Source organism: Lepisma saccharinum, chromosome 3 (genome assembly GCF_977018435.1).
Source record: "Lepisma saccharinum chromosome 3, izLepSacc3.1, whole genome shotgun sequence".
Classification (NCBI taxonomy): domain Eukaryota; kingdom Metazoa; phylum Arthropoda; class Insecta; order Zygentoma; family Lepismatidae; genus Lepisma; species Lepisma saccharinum.
Window position 1 is genome coordinate 34889171 of NC_139231.1, and position 22394 is coordinate 34911564.

The 22394-nt window shown below is 38.6% G+C and overlaps 1 protein-coding gene across 1 annotated transcript in view; it reads right to left on the reverse strand.

Annotated features, from left to right (window-relative positions):
* The window catches only part of LOC145985740 (uncharacterized), a 54780-nt gene that overhangs the window by 18738 nt on the left and 13648 nt on the right, over positions 1-22394 (reverse strand). Inside the window, exons 3-5 of the mRNA XM_083119802.1 lie at positions 9176-9359; positions 6517-6661; positions 3903-4056 (exon numbers count right to left, since the gene is read on the reverse strand). Of these exons, the coding sequence (XP_082975928.1) occupies positions 3903-4056; positions 6517-6661; positions 9176-9359 (483 nt within the window). The remainder of the gene's footprint in view (positions 1-3902; positions 4057-6516; positions 6662-9175; positions 9360-22394) is intronic.

The window sequence follows — 22394 nt, forward strand, 5'->3', positions numbered from 1 at the left end:
AACGGTAAAATCCATACACGTTGCACTATTGAAGTACTTCCCGGTCACACTGTTTTATTGAATTACGGTCAATTTGACCAAATCATTTTTGACGATGAAATTATGCACACTCGCCCTATGGTCGACGCGTACATAGAACCCCGACTTGTTAAAATGTTTACGGACGAGTCTGTTAACTTTACGGGCCTCGTTTTTCCGGACTGGACTGACATGACGCTGGCGCTACAGCAGTTGAATAATTCCCTCAATCGCGATATTCCACTCCATGACGTTTTAGTTTCCAACCTCCCAGTTACAGTTTTTATTTTAATTTTTTGGAATGCAGCGTTAACAGGATATTTCCTGTATTTCTGTTATCGAACCCGGAACCAACCGGTTTCTTCCGACTAAATTCCGTGGTAACCATCTACGTGCAAGTCGCGATACATGTTTTGCGTTTCGCTTACAGTTTTTAGGTTTTAAACCCCTTTTTATATTTATAAAATTTATAGACCCCCCCCCATGACTGAACAGGTATCACCTCTTTTGTTTTTACTAACTTCTCTCTCCTACACGCTTACCTATGTTCGTGCCACCTCGCAACCCACTGAGGCCCGGCTTTATTCATGGACTTTCACGGGCGGATCCGGCGCCCCATGAAGGATGGGATTCCAGACTTCCAGAGTGCTCCAGGAGGCTGTGACCTCCCCTTACGTCATGGCCAGAAGACTATCCAGGACTACTACAAAAGAGGCCTCCCCTCTTACAGGACAAAAGTGCATCGTTCAACCCCCTCCAGGGCTCATCATGCTAAGCGTCGTGTCCCTGGGCCGCAATCGCCGGAACTTGTCCAGAATTAGCAGACCCCAGTGGTTGTTCGTGCCTGCACTCACCAGGACCCCCGAATAGATTCTCACGTTCCAGAACAGTAGCAGCCAGATGACCCCCCCCCCCAAGTGTCATCAGTTCGTCCCAGCGAAACCCCCCTCCCAGGAACGTCCCAGGTGTGTGGCTAACACCTTCCCGCAGTGGCTTGTAACCAGATATCACCAGCGGCCCCACCACTACTCTTCAGGTTCCCGAGCCAAGGAGGACCCAGCGCCATCGGAACCCCCCCCCCCCCCCTCCTGAGTCCTTAATTTCGTGACCAGCAACGCCCAGTGTCCCCGCATCAGTTCATTAATGTGCTGACGTCACACTCCAGGATTCACGTTGCCGACGCTGTCCGTCTGTCCACTCCAGGATCCCCCCCCCCTCGTCGAGTGTTCACCATTTGGACCCAGTGCCCATCTCCGCACCACATCTCTCCTCCAAGTGCGTCGTCCAGTGCTCCACTTCGACCCCAGCGGACAGCTCCTACTTTTGCAGTCAACAGTGTTACCCTCCCCCTTTTTTTCCAGATTGCCAAGATTATTCATACATGTTCTTGGGTTCGACACCTGATCCAGGCGCGCGTTCGTGTGTTCGGGTCTCCTCATCGACCTTCGACCTGCATACGGCCCCTTCTTGGTGGACCTCCGAACGCTCACTCATGCATTCACTTACGTCGTATACCGAAATCTGTGAAAATGGACGCTCTACCAGTGCCGTTTTCGCGTGTTTGTTCCTCCTGGACTCCCACTGTACGCGAGCCAGAACTTTCTTCCAGGAATAGCCTTTCGGTAACGTTATCCGGACTTATAGGATAACCTTCGTTTCAGTTTCCAGGATCTGAGCTGTGCGTGTGTCGTGTGTGTGTGTATCGCGTCGTCGTGTGCGCATGTGTTCGACTCCCGTCGCCGGATCTTCAAGAACAGTTCGCCGATCTCCATTACCAATGAACGCTCGGCATCACGATTGCTAATGGAGTATCCTTCAGCCGTGCATAAAGAACGCTAACTAAGTGTCTTTTTTTCTGTTTCCCTCTGACTATATGTCAAAAACACAAACTTGCAGTGTACCATCGGGAAACAGTTTTTTTTCAGACCGGCAGAAAGACTTGAACAATTTGAACGTAAATTTCTGCCACTAATGTTAATCCTTTTCAAATTCTGTGTATCAAATCAAAAGACATTGATTTTTTGGGAAGCAAATCACCCCATGTACATATATTAAATATTTCAATTTCACCTTCCTTGTGTAAGATATTTAAAAATATCATTGCTTGTGAACCCTACAGGTCTCTACTTTTGTATCTTATTGCATGATTTTTTCTTGGGTATTGATACCAATTTTTTAATTTTTTTATTAGGTGATATAGACATACCCCCGTTAAAGGAGTATAAACAATCTCCGTGTTTTCCGAACGATGCGCAATGGAATTACCCTTGGCCAGGAATCACGGATACCTTTTATCTTCCGTGTTACAGTGCTTTCGTGTGCTCCGGTGTCAAGTGCTTCAGCTCGGGCCGAGTGACATGTGATAAATAAGTTCGTCGTCAGCGCTAACACGAGAGATTGCTCTGTCAGCGCCACCCGAGAGTCGCCGTCAGACTCGCGAACAGCAAATCGGTTCAGTATGTAACCCAGCAGTTTAGAATTAGGTTCTGCATCATATTATGTTGTGTTTATTTTTTGGTTTTATACCCATTCTTGCCTTTTTGTATGTTCTCTGGTTTTTATTCAAATATACTTTCTTCTATCCTTGACTGGACAGGATGGGTAGCCGCAACATTTTTTTTATTTAGGCAGCAGGTCTACACACGAAATTAACTTCCCTCCAGGATGAATAGTCGCGCCCATTTTTTTTATTTTTTTTTATTTAAGCAGCAGGTTTTCAAAAAATTAACTTCCCTACGTGAACCTAATTATTTGCCCCAGAGCGGTGTGCCGTATCACGCCGCAGACGTGAATCGAACCTAGGACCCGGGTATCATAAATAAATAAGCTAATCACGTTATAAAAAGGGTCCCGCTGAAGCATTGGTAAAGAGCTTCTTAAAAGCTCATCGCGACAGCGTCCTTCAGCGGAGTTGGAAAAACTCCGCTGACATTGCATTAGAAAATGAAATAAGGAATCAGCGTTCTTCCTCAGGATTGCCGTTGCGAGAGGACGTGATCGAAGCAACCGTCGTAACGGCCGATAGTTCGAATTTCACTTAAATAGGTCGCGTGAGAAAATATCAGTCTTAGTTGTCTTCCGTCAGATGAAGTAGTTATTACAAAAGAAATCCCTTTCTAGTTGTTTGCAGTTTACGCGAGAGAGCTCCACAGGCATCATAAGTTCAGAAAAAGGAGCGAACGAACGATCGGGAAGTTAAAGTTATCGTTAGAATATCGGTCGGCGAAAGTACAGAGTTTGGAGCCCGGAGTTGCTCCCTCGTCCGTTTTCTTTCAGAGTAGGACCACGTCGATCCAAGGACCAGCGGAGAAGAGATCGCCGTAGAACTCCAGGTAACGAACATTCCTTGTCTTTCCTTCCCCTGACTGTTCAGTCAAAGGTAGTGTTTTAAATATATGTCCGTGTGTTCTTCTTTACGGGGCTAGTCCCCTTGCAGTTTTAGTTACAACGTTCCTCTCGCCTAGCAAGCGAGTGGCAAAGGCTTTCATAGCCTATCTTCGATCCCCCTCTTGGACTTTATATGGTAGGAGGACATGGAGGTAGGTAGGTGGGCAAACATTCACGATTTTGGTCATCTTTGTAGGTGATGTGATCACCAAGCTCCAACTGCTTTTACCCCCAAGTATCCATTTATTAGAGGCTGGGTGAACCTCAGAGCTGCTTTAGCTGCTTTATGCAGAGATAAGGTCAGAAAAATTCCCACCTGCAATCATCCCCCTGGAAATCGAACCTGCATCTTCCTGCACAATAGTCAGGACTACCATGGTCCCACAGTGTCAATCAATCTCTTACAATTCCTACAAGTATAGCTATCCCTGGTGAGAATATACCCTGTTCATACGTTTACAGTTACACTAGGATTATGGATAATTAATTTACTTTACCTTCATCCAAGTTTATAGCATTTTCAGTAATTTCTTCGCTTCCTGAGGCATCCTTTCGAGTTGTAACTGTATACATTTTATCGTCTTTTCGTAGAGTTTTAACTGTTTCAACATTTCCTTTACTGTCACTTCTTGTGTAAATTTCCTCTATTGTCTGGAAAAAAAATCAACCACAATGCATCACTCAAACTGAAATAGCTTATGGCATACAGAGTCACAACCTGGTTCTTTTCCTTTTGTGTCAATACTTCATCATCAATTGAGCTCCCAAGACAACCTATAGTCATCCCACAATTTCCACAACATAGATCTCTGTTTTACGTTATTGTATCCATTCAATGTATACTGCAACACTCTTGGACACATGAAGACACTAGTGCCATCTTCTTGCAAAAACTTACACTGAGATATAAATTGTGGTGCATTAAAAAGTTAGTAGCTCAGTCAGTAGGGATTGGAATGCCAACGTGCAAGATTTGATTCTTGGTTAAACAACAAATCTCATATAGGGTATGACAATGAATTTCACACTGAAAAAGAAATACAAGCAATTGTACCTGCTACCTTATGTAATCTGTAGAGGGAACATCACTGCTATGGAACTATCTAGGCAAATATAAATTCAAGCCAAAGAAATACACAAAATTGGACAAGATATATTGCTGACGTGAACAGGCATGTAGCCAGGGGGAGGGCTAAGGAGGCTGAACCCTCCCCCCACCAAAATCCTACAAATATGTAATTTAAATGTTATTTTTATTGTTAATAACAGAAATAAAGTTATAACCACAGTAAAAACTGCATTACATACAAAAAAAGTTTAGTATAATAGAGGAACCAGGTTATATTTTTATATTCTACCATTTAATCCAAAGAATAAATGGATCCACAGCTTCCAAAACTTACAATTTTCTTCGAGAGAGGTCACAGAATATAAACTTTATGAGTAAAATTTACCACTAACTGTTAAAGCCTTTTTTTGCTGTATTTTGTTAATAACAAAATGCCGTACTTTGTTAATAACAAAATACAATAACTATGATTTTCAGTTCACTAACTGTACAAAATATACAAAAAATAATGGACAACAATTGTGTTAGATATTCACTGATATGGTGGATCGAGTATCAAAGCCTCCCCATTTATGTAATAAGGATTGAAGTTGGTATATTTTTAATAACATACAATAGTTATTATTGTAAAATAACAATTATTATTGTCATTATTATTTTATCTGAAGCCCTCTACAAATATTTCTGGAGATGCTCCTGCTAAGAGATGAGCCCCCCCCCCTTCTGACTACGGGCCTGCACGTGAACACCATTTCACTCCACTAATTTGAGAACGAATCAATTCAACCAGGCCTGCATAGTCAAATTCTTCTTGTAAGATATGTATGCGAGTTTAGGCACTATTCAAATCTCAAATATACTAATCAACAAGTTTAAATATTGTTCTGCATTAAGCTGTTGTTACATCTATACCTCAATGTTTAATCAACAAGTTTAAATATTGTTCTGCATTAAGCTGTTGTTACATCTATACCTCAATGTTATATGTTAGATTCTGAACTACCATCATAAAGTGAATTTCTTACCCATCTAAAAGTATTTCTCCTCTGACTCTTGCACTCATGCATGTTCTTATGGCAAAGTTAAAAAAAAAATAATTAATCGAAGTTCCAGTATTTTGCATAATTAACAAGATATCAGACTGAAAAATTCCAATTTCTAAATACATCTCAAATTTCACGTTTTTTTTCTTTCACTTACTTTTAACCTTTAGCAGACAGGTGTTAAGTATAATACCACTGCATGTATTGCACTATGGATGGCTGCGCAGTGTATTGCTGGCTGCCATTTCATTTGCATACACATGAACGTACAAAACAATATATCCAATATATCCATTATTACTATTATTAAAAAGTAGAGTGGAGTTTGAAAAAGTTCTTTGTTTCCCTCTTGAGTATTATGGCTGTAACTCCTCAACCATCACCTATTACCGATATATTTCACTTTTACATGGAAAAATAGGAACAAAAGAACACTTTAACAATGTGCGACAATTAAGGGTCCAGAGGAAATGCCAATTTTCAAAATCCAGAAAATTAACTGTTGAGAATGATGCGTAATTTCCTTTTTTTTTAAAAATAAATAAATTGGGGGACATACTTTCACATATACACAAAGAGATGTATATGTAAAAGCACTATTTTTAACAGCAAAAGTATAACAGTCAGTTGCAATTCACTGCAGAATGCATGTTGTGTATGATGAGAACGGTCTTGCAAAAATGCTAGAAAAAGGCATTACGGCATGGAGAATAAGCTCGTAAGAATGCTGTTGTCCGAAGAGTTTATTCTTCAAAAAAATGCCCATTCACATTTTTCCAAGTGTCCCATACGTAGAGGCTTACAGACAGGAGAGGATATCATACACCAGAAGTTAAAGCAATACTCTTGGTAAAGTGATGCATATAATTGGAATGGAGTACTTACACAATAACATTAATCAATATTTTGAACAACTTATAATTGTTAAAATTTTCAAGCTTCAGTATTGGTGAAATCAGTATAAGATAATCAGCCCTACTAAAAATATGTGCAACTTACCCCATCAGGTTTTTGTGTTATAGTGTTCACTGTTACATTGTTTGAAAATATCCGTATAGAGGGAAATAATCCTGGTCGTTTTTGGAGGTCACTTGTAGAAGGAACATCATCTTCTAATATATTATCAAGTTCTCCTGAATGTACCCTGAGGACAAAACATTTTTTATATTGTTTGTATAAATTAATACAAAAACTTCACTTCTATATACTTAAGAGGCTTACAATTTGCTCAAGCATATGTACATATTTTTTATGCACAGGAAAAGTGAAAAGGGTGGCTCACCAACTCTGACTCTCATACAACTATTGTAAAAATAACATGAAATGAGAATTACCATTTTTATGAAAAATATAAGAATTAATGTAGATAAAACTATTTCTTTATAGTAATCTGGTTATTATTAACCCATTGCTTACCATGACATTTGATACATATCTCTCAAATGTTGTAAGTCATAATTATCAAAATCACTTGCGGGATTGACACGATTTCTATTTACTAAATTTATCTAGTTTGGTCAATATCATTGTCTATACTGTTGTTCTAATTACTCTTTCTTGTAATATTCTGTGAATATGTCCAATTTGTCCTCTACGATATTTTTATTTTGTTTTTGAAATATGTATTGTTATTTCTTATTTATTTTGTGTGTTAATTTCATTGAGTTTACATTTTGCCATTAATGCCATATTTAACAAGACGTATGCTTTTTCTTTGAGTGGTAAAGAAATATACTACAGAAAAGAATAAAGAAAGATAGAAAAAGAGCAATATAACAATAAGGGAAGAAATGAAAAGAGAAATAGAAGAACACACACACAGAGAGGGGAGGGGGAGATGAACAATCTCTCTCTCTTCATCCCTAGCAGAAAGAAAGGAAGTTTGAGAAATACAGGTAGAAACAGAAAAAGATTAGCTATCTCTCTCGCTCTGAATGACGAGCATTATTTCAAAAAGAGTAATTACATACTCATACTGCCTACATAATTGAGGAAGACGAGGTTACTGTATTCCTTCGTAATACTCACCGGCGGAGTGTAGCACATGTTGCAAAATTTCTGGCAGTTTCTGATGCCATTTTTCCGTATATCACAGAGTGGCTGTCCTAAGGCCTGCACTATGATCTTGTACCTTCCGAAACAAGTCATAGTCACAAGAACTGATGACCAGACTATAGGGGGTGCTTTACCACTCTCCAATTCCAACACTCAAGCACATGCCCCACTGAATTTACACTATGGCACCTTGAGTTGTGGTGCAGCACAATTGGATGTCTCACCACAAGTGTTTGTCATTTATTCAAATAGGTGAACGAAAGTGATTCTCCAGAAAGTTACTGTAATACCTACTGTTCACAGTAACTCCCTTTGGTACTGTCTAACAAAGGAAAATGACTTTGCAGTCGTAGACAACAAGAATTATCACGTTCATGTTGCTGGGTGCCTGTTGGAACTTTCACGGTCTTGGTGAATCATTGAAGCTAACCACTAACCACTGTTGGATATTGTGCCCCATCACCACAAGTTTGCACAAGTTCTCTGTGACACCTAACAGCATCTCTTTCACGTGCAACTTGTATTTTGAAGAATGTAATTTGTTATTTTCATGAGAATCTTGTTTTAGAGCACACTACTCAATATGGCTACAGTCCATGCAATGCTGACATGTAGTTCCATAGAATGATGTGTAGTGGCAGCATTGCATGGACTGTAGCCATATTGAGTAGTGTGCTCTAAAACAAGATTCTCATGAAAATAACAAATTACATTCTTCAACATACAAGTTGTATGTCATGTGAAGGAGCGGGAATGAAGTCATTGTTTGAATCCACAATTAATTGTTGCTACCAGTATCAAGCAGTGGACATATTGTTGAGTAATAACTTTTTTGTTTTTAATGATCCTCATACTGAAAGGAGAAAAATGCCCCGCATTTACATTTGTTGATGCTTAGCAAACATCTGAGGAGATCAAACAGTGGATGTAAGGAGAATGAAGTGATTGGTGGCATGTTGCAACAGTTGTGATAGCAATCTGCGAGATACACTAATTACAGCCAACCTTCAACAGCTGTCACCCCATGCAATAAGGAAAATTTCAATCAGCTCATCCAGTGAAATTGACAGATTGATGAAGTACCTGTGCGCTGAGTTCAATACATTAGAAATAATGTTGGCAACATTGAAAAAATTAAGCCAACTAGGTTCCTCGAATGCTTGCTTAATACTGGATTTATCATGCCACATAGTCCAGATTTGGTGGCATCAGACTTTCTTCCGTTTGGATTGAAAAAAGATACATTTTTCTGACAGCGATTCTGCTAATGCCTCTTGTGTTACAGTTTTATGAGCACAGCATGCAGCTTGTTCACTCTGTGAAAACATAATGTTTTGTGAATGAAAATTTTCTCTATCCAATGGGGTTATTACGCTCCATGTGTCTGTTCAAATTTACACAAAAATAAATAGGAGACATTACTTCAGAAGTAACTCTAGTAACAACCAACCATTTACCCTTTTTCTTGTTACCACTAAGTGTGTTAAACATTCTCTGAATGACCTGATAAATAGTAAGTTTTAGCCATGTGAATACCAGTATTTAAAGCCAAATACCTGTGACTACATAGATAAACTGCATGAACATGTGAATATTTACATACTTGTCATCTAAATCATCATCTATTTTCCCCTTCTTTGAGTCCGGAGGAACCAATCGCGGGTGCAATGAGGTGTCTGGTGCCTTCAACAACTGGTCTCTCAAACTTCGAGGTCTTTCATTTGGTATCTGAGGAACACCACCAGATTCAGGAATTTCATGAAAATCAAATATTTCTTCAAATGATCCTTTAAAAATTGAGAAAAATGTTACAATGACATACTTATATATATATCATAATTTTAAGTACAAAATATAAGGCAAAACAAGTCTTCCAGTTATGTATTCACTTTTGATGTGTGTGTGTGTGTGTGTGTGCAAATCCAGAAAATTTTGAAGTTGAGAAATATCGTTTGCAGTATGAATCTAAATAGCTGGAATCACGATTAATATTGTACCCTTATTTTATTAACATTTTATAAATCGCTACCAATACAAAAGATACAGATGCTCTACTGATCACTATGTTAAGATTGACCACAAGGAAAAGAACCTTCGGTGAAAAGTGTTTGCACATCTTCCCGACTGTTTACAGGGCTCGGGGCAGTGTTGCCAGGTCAAACTTGGAAAAATTGGGAGATTGTTCCTTGAGAAACCAGAAGATCTACTAAAAAATCTGATGATGATCTAATAGTAGCGGATGAAAGACGTTCTCGGGGGGAGTCATAAGCATGCACACTGGGGAGCAAAGGGGGGAAGGGACAATTGCCTCAAAATCTTGGACGTCCGCAGATTTTTTCCAAGGAGGAACAAGCAGGGTGGTAAACGAGGCATATTACCCCATAATAGTGTTCCCCCCAAAAAACACCACTTGAGTTTGAAATTATCAGGTTCCTGCAGCATCACGTGAGCACCCTTGACATAAGTCGAACAATATGGCCACTAGCCAGGTGGAGAAGGCTTTCTGCATGATTGAATTTGCAAAAACAAATTCTGTTACTAAAAATTCTGTTTTGCAAGGAAATAGTTCTAAAAATTATCTTGGTCGCTCTGCTCGCAGTGTGACCATTTACTTAAGGATCACATCAAATCTCTAATCATTATTACTTCAAATCAGTTTCTTATTAAGTTCTGTGTAATCAACTGTCTGAATGTGCAAAATTGTAGAATAAATTATGCAGAGTGGCTACTCTAGGACCATGATAAAATTCAAATATAATTCCCGGTTTTAAAGGCAAATTTTCAAAAAATTCAAGGCCCCAGGCAGATGTTTTTCTATTTCAACCTTGCGTATTACAGCCTCTCAACACCCACACACATGCTCCAGAGGTGCAACCACGAACTTTTGTCTGGGGGCAGTGGACAAATACCAGGATAAACGTACCAATAATAATAATGACATTATTATGACTATTATTATTATTAGTAGTAGTAGTAGTGGTGGTGGTAGTGTCAAAGAGGTTATCATCCTCGTAAATTACGCAAAAAGGGTGTAGAAGTCTGTGTTAAAGCATTTCTATTGGAACAAACTATTTTAAATATTTTTTTTTAAAAAAAACAGTTCAATTTAACATTCATTAATATTGGAAAACAATACACAAACTGTATTTTTGAATGGGAGAAAATGAATGATAAATGAATTCCAAATATTATTAGTTTTGTACATATGACGTGCATAACTTTCATGTACAACATACACATGTTTTACACATATTCAAAATGGAGTGATGTAAAATAACTGGCAAAAATATTGATTTAATAGGGTGCAAATAATTTCACAAGGTGCCATGGAATTCTCTCTTTTACAACTTTTATCATTTAGATTGTTTGGCGGGCAGGGCTGACTCCTGCCGCTCCCTAGCTACAGCTCTGAACTTGACAAGACAATTAAAAGTAGTCATTGCGAGCGAATCGAGCGAGAAAATTTTAAGAAATGTATTTTTATTTGAATAAAATTTGAAATCGAGGGGGGATAGTTGCTCCTCTGTGCCTTCTGCAGGTGCCATCAATATTTGCCCCCTTGCCCTCCTTAGAATTGATTTCCATTTAAGGTTGTGGGGGGCCAATAATAAAATACAACCATCTACAAATAGTAATGTAATAATAGTAATAAAATATAATAATAATAATAATAATAATAATAATAATAATAATAATAATGTCCCGCACAATTGAGTAGCATTTGGTATAATTTCACAGTTCAAGCAGCACTTTTCACGGCTGAGTGGAGTTCCACTCTACATCTCCCCTCCATGCCCAAGTAAGATGAGCAGGAAATGCATCTTTGAGCAGGCCCTTGGTGGTTCCATACCAACAGTTTATTAAGGAAAAATCCTGAGAAATCAACAGGCCTGGCAACACTGACTCAGACTGCGCTGAAGCCTCCTACCCCACACCCGCGAGTGCGATGCGGTTCTGTGCAAGCTCCTTTCCTTGTGGCTCTACTATAGTGGAAAATATTTGGTGCAGAATTTGAATCATATATATGAAGATAAATTTTGGTGTAATACATTACACAAAAAAAACAAAGGTGTGAAGGTTATTTTTCTTGAGAGCTCGGGCACTTAACACTCATTCACAGTATGCAATCAAAAAAACTATTGTTGCAATTAAAGATTTAAAACAAATCTGACATTGTACAATGACAAGGCACTCTTGTGTTGCCAATGAAATGAATTTGAAAAGTTACCACCACCGTGACCCTGTTGGCATAAATACATATGTATGTGTTTGTTAAACATGAAGTGAGACCTGAAAGTCAATGAAAATGACTCGTCTTTGTGAATTTCCAAAGTGATGCAGTTATTTTTATATGAGTTTTGGACAACGAGAATCAATTACAGGGTTTTGTTTAAGGAAAAAAACTTTTGGAATACCATGGCAAATTTCACAAGCACCACACGAGGATTGTTGGAAACTTTTGGAATGTGCCTATGAATGCAAAGAAATGAGAATATCCATTAACTACATAATCTGTATTTGTATTTTTGTTATTTGGTGTCCCAGTTCTGCCACTTCTGAATAATCACAAGAAAGAGAATAAGTGATGATTAGGTGAACACTCATAAAGGCACATATGTCCACACCAGCATTTCAATATGGGAACTTCTCTGGTTAGATCGAAAGTTGAGCACTTGACATGTTTGTCACAAAGCCGGCACTAACTGCATTGAGTGGTCAACTCATTTACACTTGTCTAGGATGTCGAGCACAGTGATTGCTTACAAAATGCAGTTCAAGGCTTCCTGCCTTACTTTGTGTTTCAGTGTTGCCAGTGAATGTATAATTACTAGAGAATGGATTTTTAGGTGCTAAAAAAGAGGAATTTAGGACTTGATAAACTCCATTTTGGAACTTTTAGGTGCTCATAATAAATCCATAGGCATAATTATTAATTGAAAATTTTATGAAATAACTTGTTTTTGATGCAATTTGCATACAAAAGTTACTATTTTTAGTGCAATGAATACTATTCTTTGATTATAAAAATATACAATTTGTCCAATGTAAATACATTGATCATATTTTGAAGTACTGCAGCACCATATGCTTATAAATGTCCTCCGTGGTGAAGTTCTTCCATTCATCCATGAGTAGGCACTTGTAGAGTCATGGACACTTCTCGGTTGTAAGAATCCCATTAACTTTCCACGTGATCGTTACAACCAAGAAGTGTCAATGCCGTACATGGAGAACCTTCATTCCACGATGTGAGCCTTCATAAATGCTCGTCATCACATTGTAATCAAGGGGTCCCAGGTTCGATAACCGGTGGGGGCACATAGTGGTTCGGATCCAACTTTAAACTGTAGGTCCAGTCCAGATTAGCCTTACTGAGCATAAAGTGAATTTAAAACAGCAAACTCAACAAGCTTAGACTCTTGAAACAAATGCACAAAAATATTGTTCTAAAAATAATTAAAACTTTATATATATATATTGTATATCCCTAGAAAGGCAGTCAGGGGTGTGATGCTGATCACATCACCCCCACTCGCGACCGGATCAAGAAAGTGTGGGGCGTTGCCCCCACACCCCCTATACGCCTTCATGGCATTGTGCTATGCACAGGGGAGCACTTTACCTTTTTTTTACCTTTACCTAGTAATTATACATTCACTGGCAACACTGAAACAGAGAAAGTAAGGCAGGAAGCCTCGAACTGCATTTTGTAGGCAAGCACTGTGCTCACCAGCCTGTACAAGTGTACATGAGTTGCCCACTCAATGCAGTTAGTGCCAGCTTTGTGACAAACATGTCAAGTGCTCAACTTTCGATCTAACCAGAGAAGTTCCCATATATTATATTGTCTATAATGAAGGAACTAAAAGTGAACTCACCAATTACAAAATTTTCAACATATGTTTCAAAACGAATTGAAATTGTACAACTTATATGGGCTTAGAAAGGAAGCATTTGTTCCAACATTTTCAGACAAAATCTTACTGACTTGCAGAAAAAGTAATTAAATGTATAAAATACAACTCGAAGAAACTTACAAATATTTTTAAAATGTTCAAATCTCAATCTGTTTCTCCTACTCTTACGAGATTGGCATTTATAGGAATTTATAGTTCATTTGGGCATTTTTAGGAATTTATAGTTCATATAGGCATTTATAGGTCCTATAGAATTTCAGTAGAAGGGTGCTGTGTACATGAAATGCAAAGATCTCTAAATAGCATACGTCTAGGACATAGCAAAAAAAAAAAAAAATAGATATGGGCCTTCTAATAATTACACATGTGTGTAATTTTGGTGCCTGTCTGTAATATTGTGCATGATGGAATGGTGTGTGGGTTTCATGTGGATTATTTAAAAATACTATAATTATCTGTGAGCCGCGGTAGCTCAGTCGTTAGGGCATCTGACTATCATGCGAAAGACTCGGTTTCGATCCCCAGCGGGAAAAACCAGGATTTATCCCACCTGTTCAAGCTGCTCTGGTAACCCCCAGCTTGTTTAAAATCGACATATAGTTTGTTACACTCATAGAACTTCTCCAGCACTTGGCGTAGTAAAAATATCTGTGTGGAGCGATTTTTTCTAAATCCTGCTTGGTAATCTCCCATTACTCTTTCCATCCAATCTTCCAATCGTGTTGCTAAAATTTTACCAAATACTTTATAAATTCCATCCAGTAGTGTTGTCCCGCGGTAGTTTTCACACTTAGCTTTATGCCCTTTCTTACGTATCGGGCATATTATTCTTATTGTCCAGTGTCTGGGCATTTCTTCCTTTATCCAAACTTCTTCTATCACTTCATATATGGCCTTCTTCACTCCCTCTCCACAATATTTCAACAGCTCCGATTCTATGCCCTTTTCTGCTGGCGCTTTATTATTCTTTAGAGACTTTATAGCATTTTTTACTTCTTCTAAAGTTGATATTATCCCTTCCTCCTCGTCCTCACTTATTTCTTCCTCTTCTTCATCACTTTCTCCTTCTTTATCCTCCTCATTGGTTCCGTTAAGTAATTCACAGAAATACTCCTGCCATCTTTCCATCATTGTTATTTTGTCTCCAATGAGGTTTACTTCTTTATCCTTGTAGAAAACTGCTCTGGGTTGGTATCCTTTCTTCAGATCTTTTGTTCTCTCATAAAACTTTCGTATCTCATTTCTTTCATTTCATCTAAATCTTCTATTCTCTTTCTCTCAAACTGTCTTTTCTTGGCTCTACATGTCTTATCTGCTTCTCTCCTCTTTTCTCTATATTCTTCCACTACTTGTCTTGTTTTCCGTTGAAGAATCCTTTTTCTGGCATCGTTTCTCTCCTGTATTAGTATTGAGCATTCTTCATCAAACCACTGTTCTCTCTTCTTATTTTGTTTCTTTCCCAAAGTATCCTCTGCTATATTACCTATTACAGTTTTTAATATTTCCCACTTACATTCTGTTTCTCCTTTCTCCCATATCTCCATTTTTGTTTCTAGTGCCTCCATGAGTTTTTCTTGGTATTCCTCTCTTACTCTGGCATTCCTGAGTTCCTCTACATTATGTTTCATGTTCTTACTTTCATTTTTGGATCTTTTCACATCAATTTTCTGTCTACACTTCATTCTCACTAGGAGGTGGTCTGTGTCTCCATCAGCACCTCCATAATATCTGTGGCATATCTCCTGTCTATTATAACATGATCTATTTGGTTTTTCGTGCAGCCGTCTGGAGACACCCAGGTCTTTTTTTATGTCTTTTCGTGGGATCCAAGTACTTTAAATTACCATTTCCTTACTACTTGCAAAGTCTATCAATCTTATTCCGTTATCATTGCTTACTCCATGCAGGCTTTCTTTCCCAATTATGCTTCTGTACATCTCTTCCTATTTTTGCATTTAAGTCACCTAGTATGATTTTTACATCATGCCTTTGTACATGATTTATTTCTTCTTCTAATTTTGAGTAAAAAGCATCTTTCTCCTTCTCCTCTGCTTCTTCTGTGGGGGCATACACACAAAACATTGTGATATTGAAGAATTTTGCACTAACTTTGACTGAGCACATCCTGTCATTAATTGCTGTAGAGTTAATAATACTTGGTTTGATAGACTTTTGGATTAGGAAACCTGTACCATTATTACCAGTTTCCCCTCCACTATACATCAGTATATGTTTTCCAGACGTTATCATTCCTTGTCCCTTCCAGCATGTTTCTTGTAATGCTACCACTTTCACTCCATACTTTTCTATTTCTTCTCTTATTTCTCTCAGCTTTCCTGGCCTCTTCAGTCTTCTTACATTCCAGGTTGCGAGCATTATATCGGTTTTCCTTTTCATTAGCCTTTTCTTTCGTCGAGTTGTCAACAAATTATCCTATCTCCTCCGAGGCAATATTGTGGTATCCGTAACAAGTTCTTTTGACGGGGTAGGGGAGTTAACCCTATGCCCAAGCCCCAACCTGGAGGATCAGGATTAAGGTTTACTCCCCTATGTAGGCTGGTGTTGCTTTGCCTTCAGAGCCCTTCCTGCCCCTTGGTTTTCTGTAAGGGTATCCTTCCCTTAGCCTTTGGGGGTCCCTTCCCTCCCTGCAAGTCAGCAGGGGCTGTGCTTATTTAATGGCGGCACTTCTTCGCCATGTCACAGTGCTGTCTTTGGCCATTTCTGGGTTTTAATGGGTGTGATCACCCACACACAGTACCACACACAAATTAAAGTTATACGTAAACTACTGGTCTTCGAGCATATACCGTTCATTTTGCCCATGTGAACCATTAGACACACACTAGCAAATAGCCCTTGCTGCAACTCTCTATTTTACAGCTTAGTATCTTTTCCCCATACTGAACGTTTATGAACAGCACAATTTTATAGCTTAATGTTTAAAATATCCGCATGAACAAAATTAATACCAAATATGTCTATCACTTTTTGTACAAAGTTACGTACAGTCAAAATCTCTGTTGCGTGACTTTTTGTATACCCTGTAGCTAATTTGTTTTTGCCATACGTGAATTTATGTATGTGTCTATCCAATGGCATATTGGTAACCCTGTTATCTTGTAATGAATAAGTACCAGATGAGATCCTCAGTGGAGCTATATTGCATCAAGATTTGGATTCCATTTTAAAAATGTAGACCCAATACTGTTTAGACAATATTGTGCATTAAATGAATTTACAACAAACTTTCACTTCTGCAAACTTGTGCCGTTGATGTCACAAAAAATGAAGATGCTAATATTAAACTATTGTATTTTCAAGACAATTTAAAACTTTACCATTCATTTAATACTTAAGATCAGTATGCTACTACAAGGGTAATTTAGATACCAATTACACAATTCTCACACTGTTAGAAAATGGCCAGACATATATAAAAGAATGAACCTCCCTCATTGCATAAAATATTGATGTCACCTTGTATTCAAGGGTTTCCAAGGAGGCACAGTGGTTCAGATCCCATTTTAAGCTGTAGGTCCAATCTGAGCATAAAGTGGACTTAAACAAACAAAATTTTACTGAGAGGAAACCAGGTTTTTAATGATGTTTTCCCCCCATTTGTCCCAATCTATGTCATATTTCAGTTTCTGCCTCATTTTTAGGCCACCGTGCACTACGACAGTGTTTCTTTCTTCTTTTTCTTTTGCTTCATGTGCATGTTCACATGTCAAATTCAAACAATGAAAATTACATCATACTACAGAGCATTCCCTGACATTCGCTACGAGACTCGGCGGCAAGTGGGCCGGCATCAGCACTTGTCTTTCCTGGTAAACGGGGTCCTTGACAGTTGCTAGAGTCGGCTATTAAAATTACAGTTTTCATATTGTGTACTAACCTTGACTACAGAAGGTGTTGAAAATGATGTCCCTCTGCTGCAACACACATTCCTGGCAACTCCATTTACACGTGCAAGTTCGTCTACTGTAATTCTACCTATTTCTCGTATTTATTATTATTTTGTCATTTATTTCCATTAAATTTTCTCTCTCTTTAACTCATGGATGGTGTGCGGATTGTCTTTGTATACTTTATTCTTTACATTTCCCCATTTTTCTTTCCACTTTTATTCAGAACTGACCCTGTTACTCCAAACATTTTTACGAGGTTTAATATAGTGGTCCTATGTGGAATGGGAACACCAGGAAATTTTATTGCAAAACGTCGTCGCACTTCGCCACAGTTCCTATTTCCGAAGTAACCACTCGACAAGATAAATCCTTTGTTGTAATGTAAACTTTTGTGGTGCCATATTAAGCCACAATCTTCAACACACAGACATGACACAACACAACACAACTTCCGAGGGAGGATTATACTGGAGTCAGTCTGCAACGTCAGCTGAAAGGGAAAGAGAGCGAAGGCAGGGAGAGCGTAAAAAACAGACTGTACGTAGTGAGCAACTGTCGCGGACCCCGTTCACCGGGAAACACAAACGCTGACGCTGGGCCGCTTGAAGCCGAGTCTCGTAGTGAATGTCAGGGAATGCTCTGTATTACATTCTCTTTACAAAATATGTACATAAGTACTCTAGTTGTGTGAGTGCTTACACACTAGGTAGATATATTTAATAAACCTACTAAAATATGAAGTTAACACTTGAGGAAAAACCATCCATTCAAAAAAAGCCATATTTTTGCAACTACTGCTTGTGTCTAGTTTTGAATTCCATGTTGAAAGTTGTATTTTCAATTTAGACATGTTTTTTTTACAGTAGAGATAAATTATAGCTATGAAATAAGAAAAAAGGAGTCAAGTAATGTATTTTCATTGATTAGAAACAAATTTGGGGTAAAGAGCCGAAAAAAGCCCAACCAAAAAAGCTGCAGTGGAAAAAAGGCATTTTTTTTACCACGTACAAGTAAAATAATTTAAACTGCCCTTCCTATGAAAATGCTGAACTCAAACTGACTCAGACTCGCAATGTTCGTGAACGCCCACGACAATGAAGGGTTATTGTGTATATTCAGCCGAATTTAATGCCCATACCTTTCCCAAGACACAACAACTCAGCGGTGTCAACACGGGGGCAATTAAAAAAACAGAGGGATGGATAATGTAAGGGTTATTGTGTGCATGTATGTTGAGACGTGCTTTTAACCTGTGTTTCTTCAAGAAATGATAACTCCGGCTGTGTGCGATGGAAATCTATAGGACTTGACTGTCAGGTTCAAAATGTCTAGCCCCATCTTAGTTATGATGAACTTTAATTGCACTCCTGCCATAGGCTGGTCATAAAGGACACGCTCTGAGTGACCCTGCCTGATATCGCTTCTAAAAACGTACACCGTATAACTGTGTTTAATTTCACAGCATAGTTTGTGTATTTTGTACGTAAGACTCTGGCAACACTGCTCCCCCATTTCCGCCCATCTTACAGTGCTACTGTAAACTTGCTCACTCAAAGAGTTCCACGTGCGCATATCAGGGGCGGCACCAGAAATTTTCGACCGGGTGGGCAGAAACTCCATAGTGACAGATTAGGGTGGGCAGTATAAATGTAAGACCATGTATGTGTATGTAAGACGTATGTATCCCCCTCTCTCTTACACTCCTGATTTTCCTCTTTATTCCTTTCTAATCTATTCTCGCATCTTGTTCCATTTCCTTTCGTTTTGTCTCTGATGGACACAATTATTTCAAGGAAGTTTACACCAGTGGCGAAGCGTAGAGTTGCTAGCAGGGTAGGCACAAAAGTGCGATAATCTCCATTACTTGCTTAAATCTGTAATGAGAAAGGGAGGTTCAATGTCTCTCCAGGCTGCTTCTTTACTTGCCAGTGGCGTGACGTTTTCAAAAGTGTTGTTACCGGCCATCAGTACGATAATTATGTCTTAGACGTTCTCCTCGCGCCCACCAGATGTCATCGATCTAGATTATTTTGCAATGAGGTGAAAAGGGCTAGAGGAATCCCATAATTTTCGGGTCAGTATGACGTTTGTGCTGTGAGCAGATGACAGAATTCTGCACTTTCAGCGACTGTCAGTTTGGTACGTTCTACTGTTGCCAACTTAGTTTTTTTTAGAAAGACTTCCTCGCACCGAGAAAAAAAAACACCATAGTTATATGTTGTCTAACTAAAGGAATGGTTTTAATGGTCTTGGCTTTCGAGATAAATGAATTCTGACACCTGTATGTGCAAGTAAACATAATTTAAATTTTGGATATTTTCGTCTTTGTTCTGCTCTATGTTACTCATGACGATGAGAATGTATGGAGAATGAATTAAAAGAGGATCAGGAAACATTGACATGACCACAATTAGGTCACCTGGCTTCGTAACGTGTTCGGATGACCACTATGGGACTTTCAAGAAAAAACATAGGTAAAGGTGACCTATCTCATTCAGTGTGAATACTTCGCATCCTAGTTAGTTCTACCCACCTTTACGTGATAATAGAACATAGGACCCTTGTATGATGGCAACACAAAAGATTACTATGTAATATATAAACAGGTTATAATAAATGTAGTTGCTTGAGAGAATAGAATCCCAATTTTTAAGCGCAATTTAGCTCTTTTCTGCCAATCCAAAGTGACAACACTGGCCTGCTCCACCAAACCTGAAACAGACATGTCCCCCGTAATAACCACATAACACTCTTTGTCCTAAACCCATAAAAAGTCTTCCCTTGCATTGTACTCTCATTGCCCACCCTCTTCCTTTGTTATCCCTTCAGGGTAAACGAAACTGCCTACCTCGTCGCTTGTGTCGGCTGAATAAAAAAATGTCTGCTTGTAATATCTATTCGACGACAGTGTTAACGCATTAAATAATGTTTCAACAACTTTTAATTTTTTTTAAAAAAAATGCTGTCACTTGCCACTGCTACTTGCAAAGGAAAAGAGAGTTGAAAACATTTTAGAAATTATTGTTATAAGAAGGAAACATGAAAGACCAAAAGTAGCCTACCTTGCCGATGATTGGATCTTCACTCAATTAAGAACTCAATTGTTCTTGCATTTTAGTCCAGCACTTCCTTGCATAAATCTGATCGCTGCACACGACATGAATCATAAACAAAAGCTCTACAGCCACGAAACTCGCGCTCCGAGCCAAGCTCCCTTGTAGCATCCTGAGCTGGAGGCAAGTTTTCACAGAGAGGGAACAAGCGAGGGAATCCCCGTTCACGATAAAAATAAATTATTCTATTTCCAGTGAAAGTAAAAGTACTTTGTAAACATAGAGCGTACTTGCATTTTAATTTACATAATTTGGTATGAAGACTTACTTTACAAATATAAGTTCTTTAGACTTTCTGTTTACGCTATGGTGTTGGGTGAATCGACAAGACCATCAGCACTCTGACCAGAAAACGAAGTCAGAACTACAGTACTCCGTAATTTTCAATTTCACTTACTCTTGTCGATGAAAGGAAGGAAAACCTAAGATTTGTACCAAATATGGAGAATGTACAATGAAATAGAAATCTCTTTGCACGAACAAAAGGCTAATGTTTATAAAAAAATGCTGGTACACCACAAATTTCCAACCCTGGCGGAAATGCAGTGTTGCTGATATTCTGTTTGTCCTAGCGGGTAACACCGTGAGGCCGGCCTCACAAGCACGTTATAAGCATATGTACAGTACTCGTAAGATTAGGCTTCCCGCATATACAACCGTACAACAGATTGTGAAGAGAAGAGGCCCCAGCAAATGTGCCTCACTCCGTGGAAAGTCCGTATACTGGACATGGTTAGAATTTTTTTGTAATTATCATAAATGAAAATTCCAAACTTTTGCATTGCATTACATATGTTTTTGACGAAATAAGTAAATATAACTTTAAAAGAGTAAAAGAGTAATGGTGTGGGTAGGCCCGGCCTCCTGGCCTCATAGGATACACCACTGGTTTACACAGGCGCAGCCATACATTCTAATCACATTCTTTCACGCATGTTAATACAGTGAAATAAATGTGAATTAGGTTTAAGCTTGTGTTGCAAATACAAGGCACATACTTGATTTTATGTATTCTGCGACAATGATAGAAAGTGCGATGGTAGACAATTGTAAAGTTTCTCGTAATTTAAATGCATGTTCCTGAGCATAGTATTTTCATCGTATAAGTTGTTGACTGAAAGAGTTTTCTTACTCCTTGGGGGTTACTTTTCTTAGCTTACAAGGTTTGTACAACTGACAAATCTATCTGAATGTTTGTAGTAGCAGCGATTAGGTGCCAACATTTGAGGGGCAAGGACAATATATGCAGGGGTGCCCATCTTCCCCAAGGCCAATGGCACATCCCCACAAAAATCATGTCCATGACATCTGCCCCCCATATCATATCATTTGCGCCCTGAAACTATATCGTAATCCCTACACCGAAAGTAACTTTTTCCTTAGCTTTTTGTTACAAATGATGCACCTGCTTTAAAATAAGCAGTATACCAACACTAAGCACTATATTTTAAGAAGTGATGTTACTCATGAATATGGAGAATATCGTTCATGTCTTGTAATGCAGCTATAGCATAAAAATTCACATCCACCTCAGTAAATCGCCAAACACGCATTGTTGTAACAAACACATTATTGCGAGTGAAGCAAGAAAGAACATTTTTACATCCATTTCTTTGCAGGATTTCAAGAATATTAATTTAACGGGGTGTCAATACTTTCTTAGGATCCCGGGATATTTATTATTTTCCAACTTCTGTCTTGGCACGTTCGGGGTCGAAAACATGTGGATACCATATGGCTAAATACAGTCTCCAAAATTTAATGTTCAAACTCTCTCTTCTCTACAGAAATCCCTTGACAAAAGATTTAACACTTTATCAAGAGCTTCCTATCTCCCCCTTTAAATTTCATACTCAATCCTACCACAAAAATGTCCATGT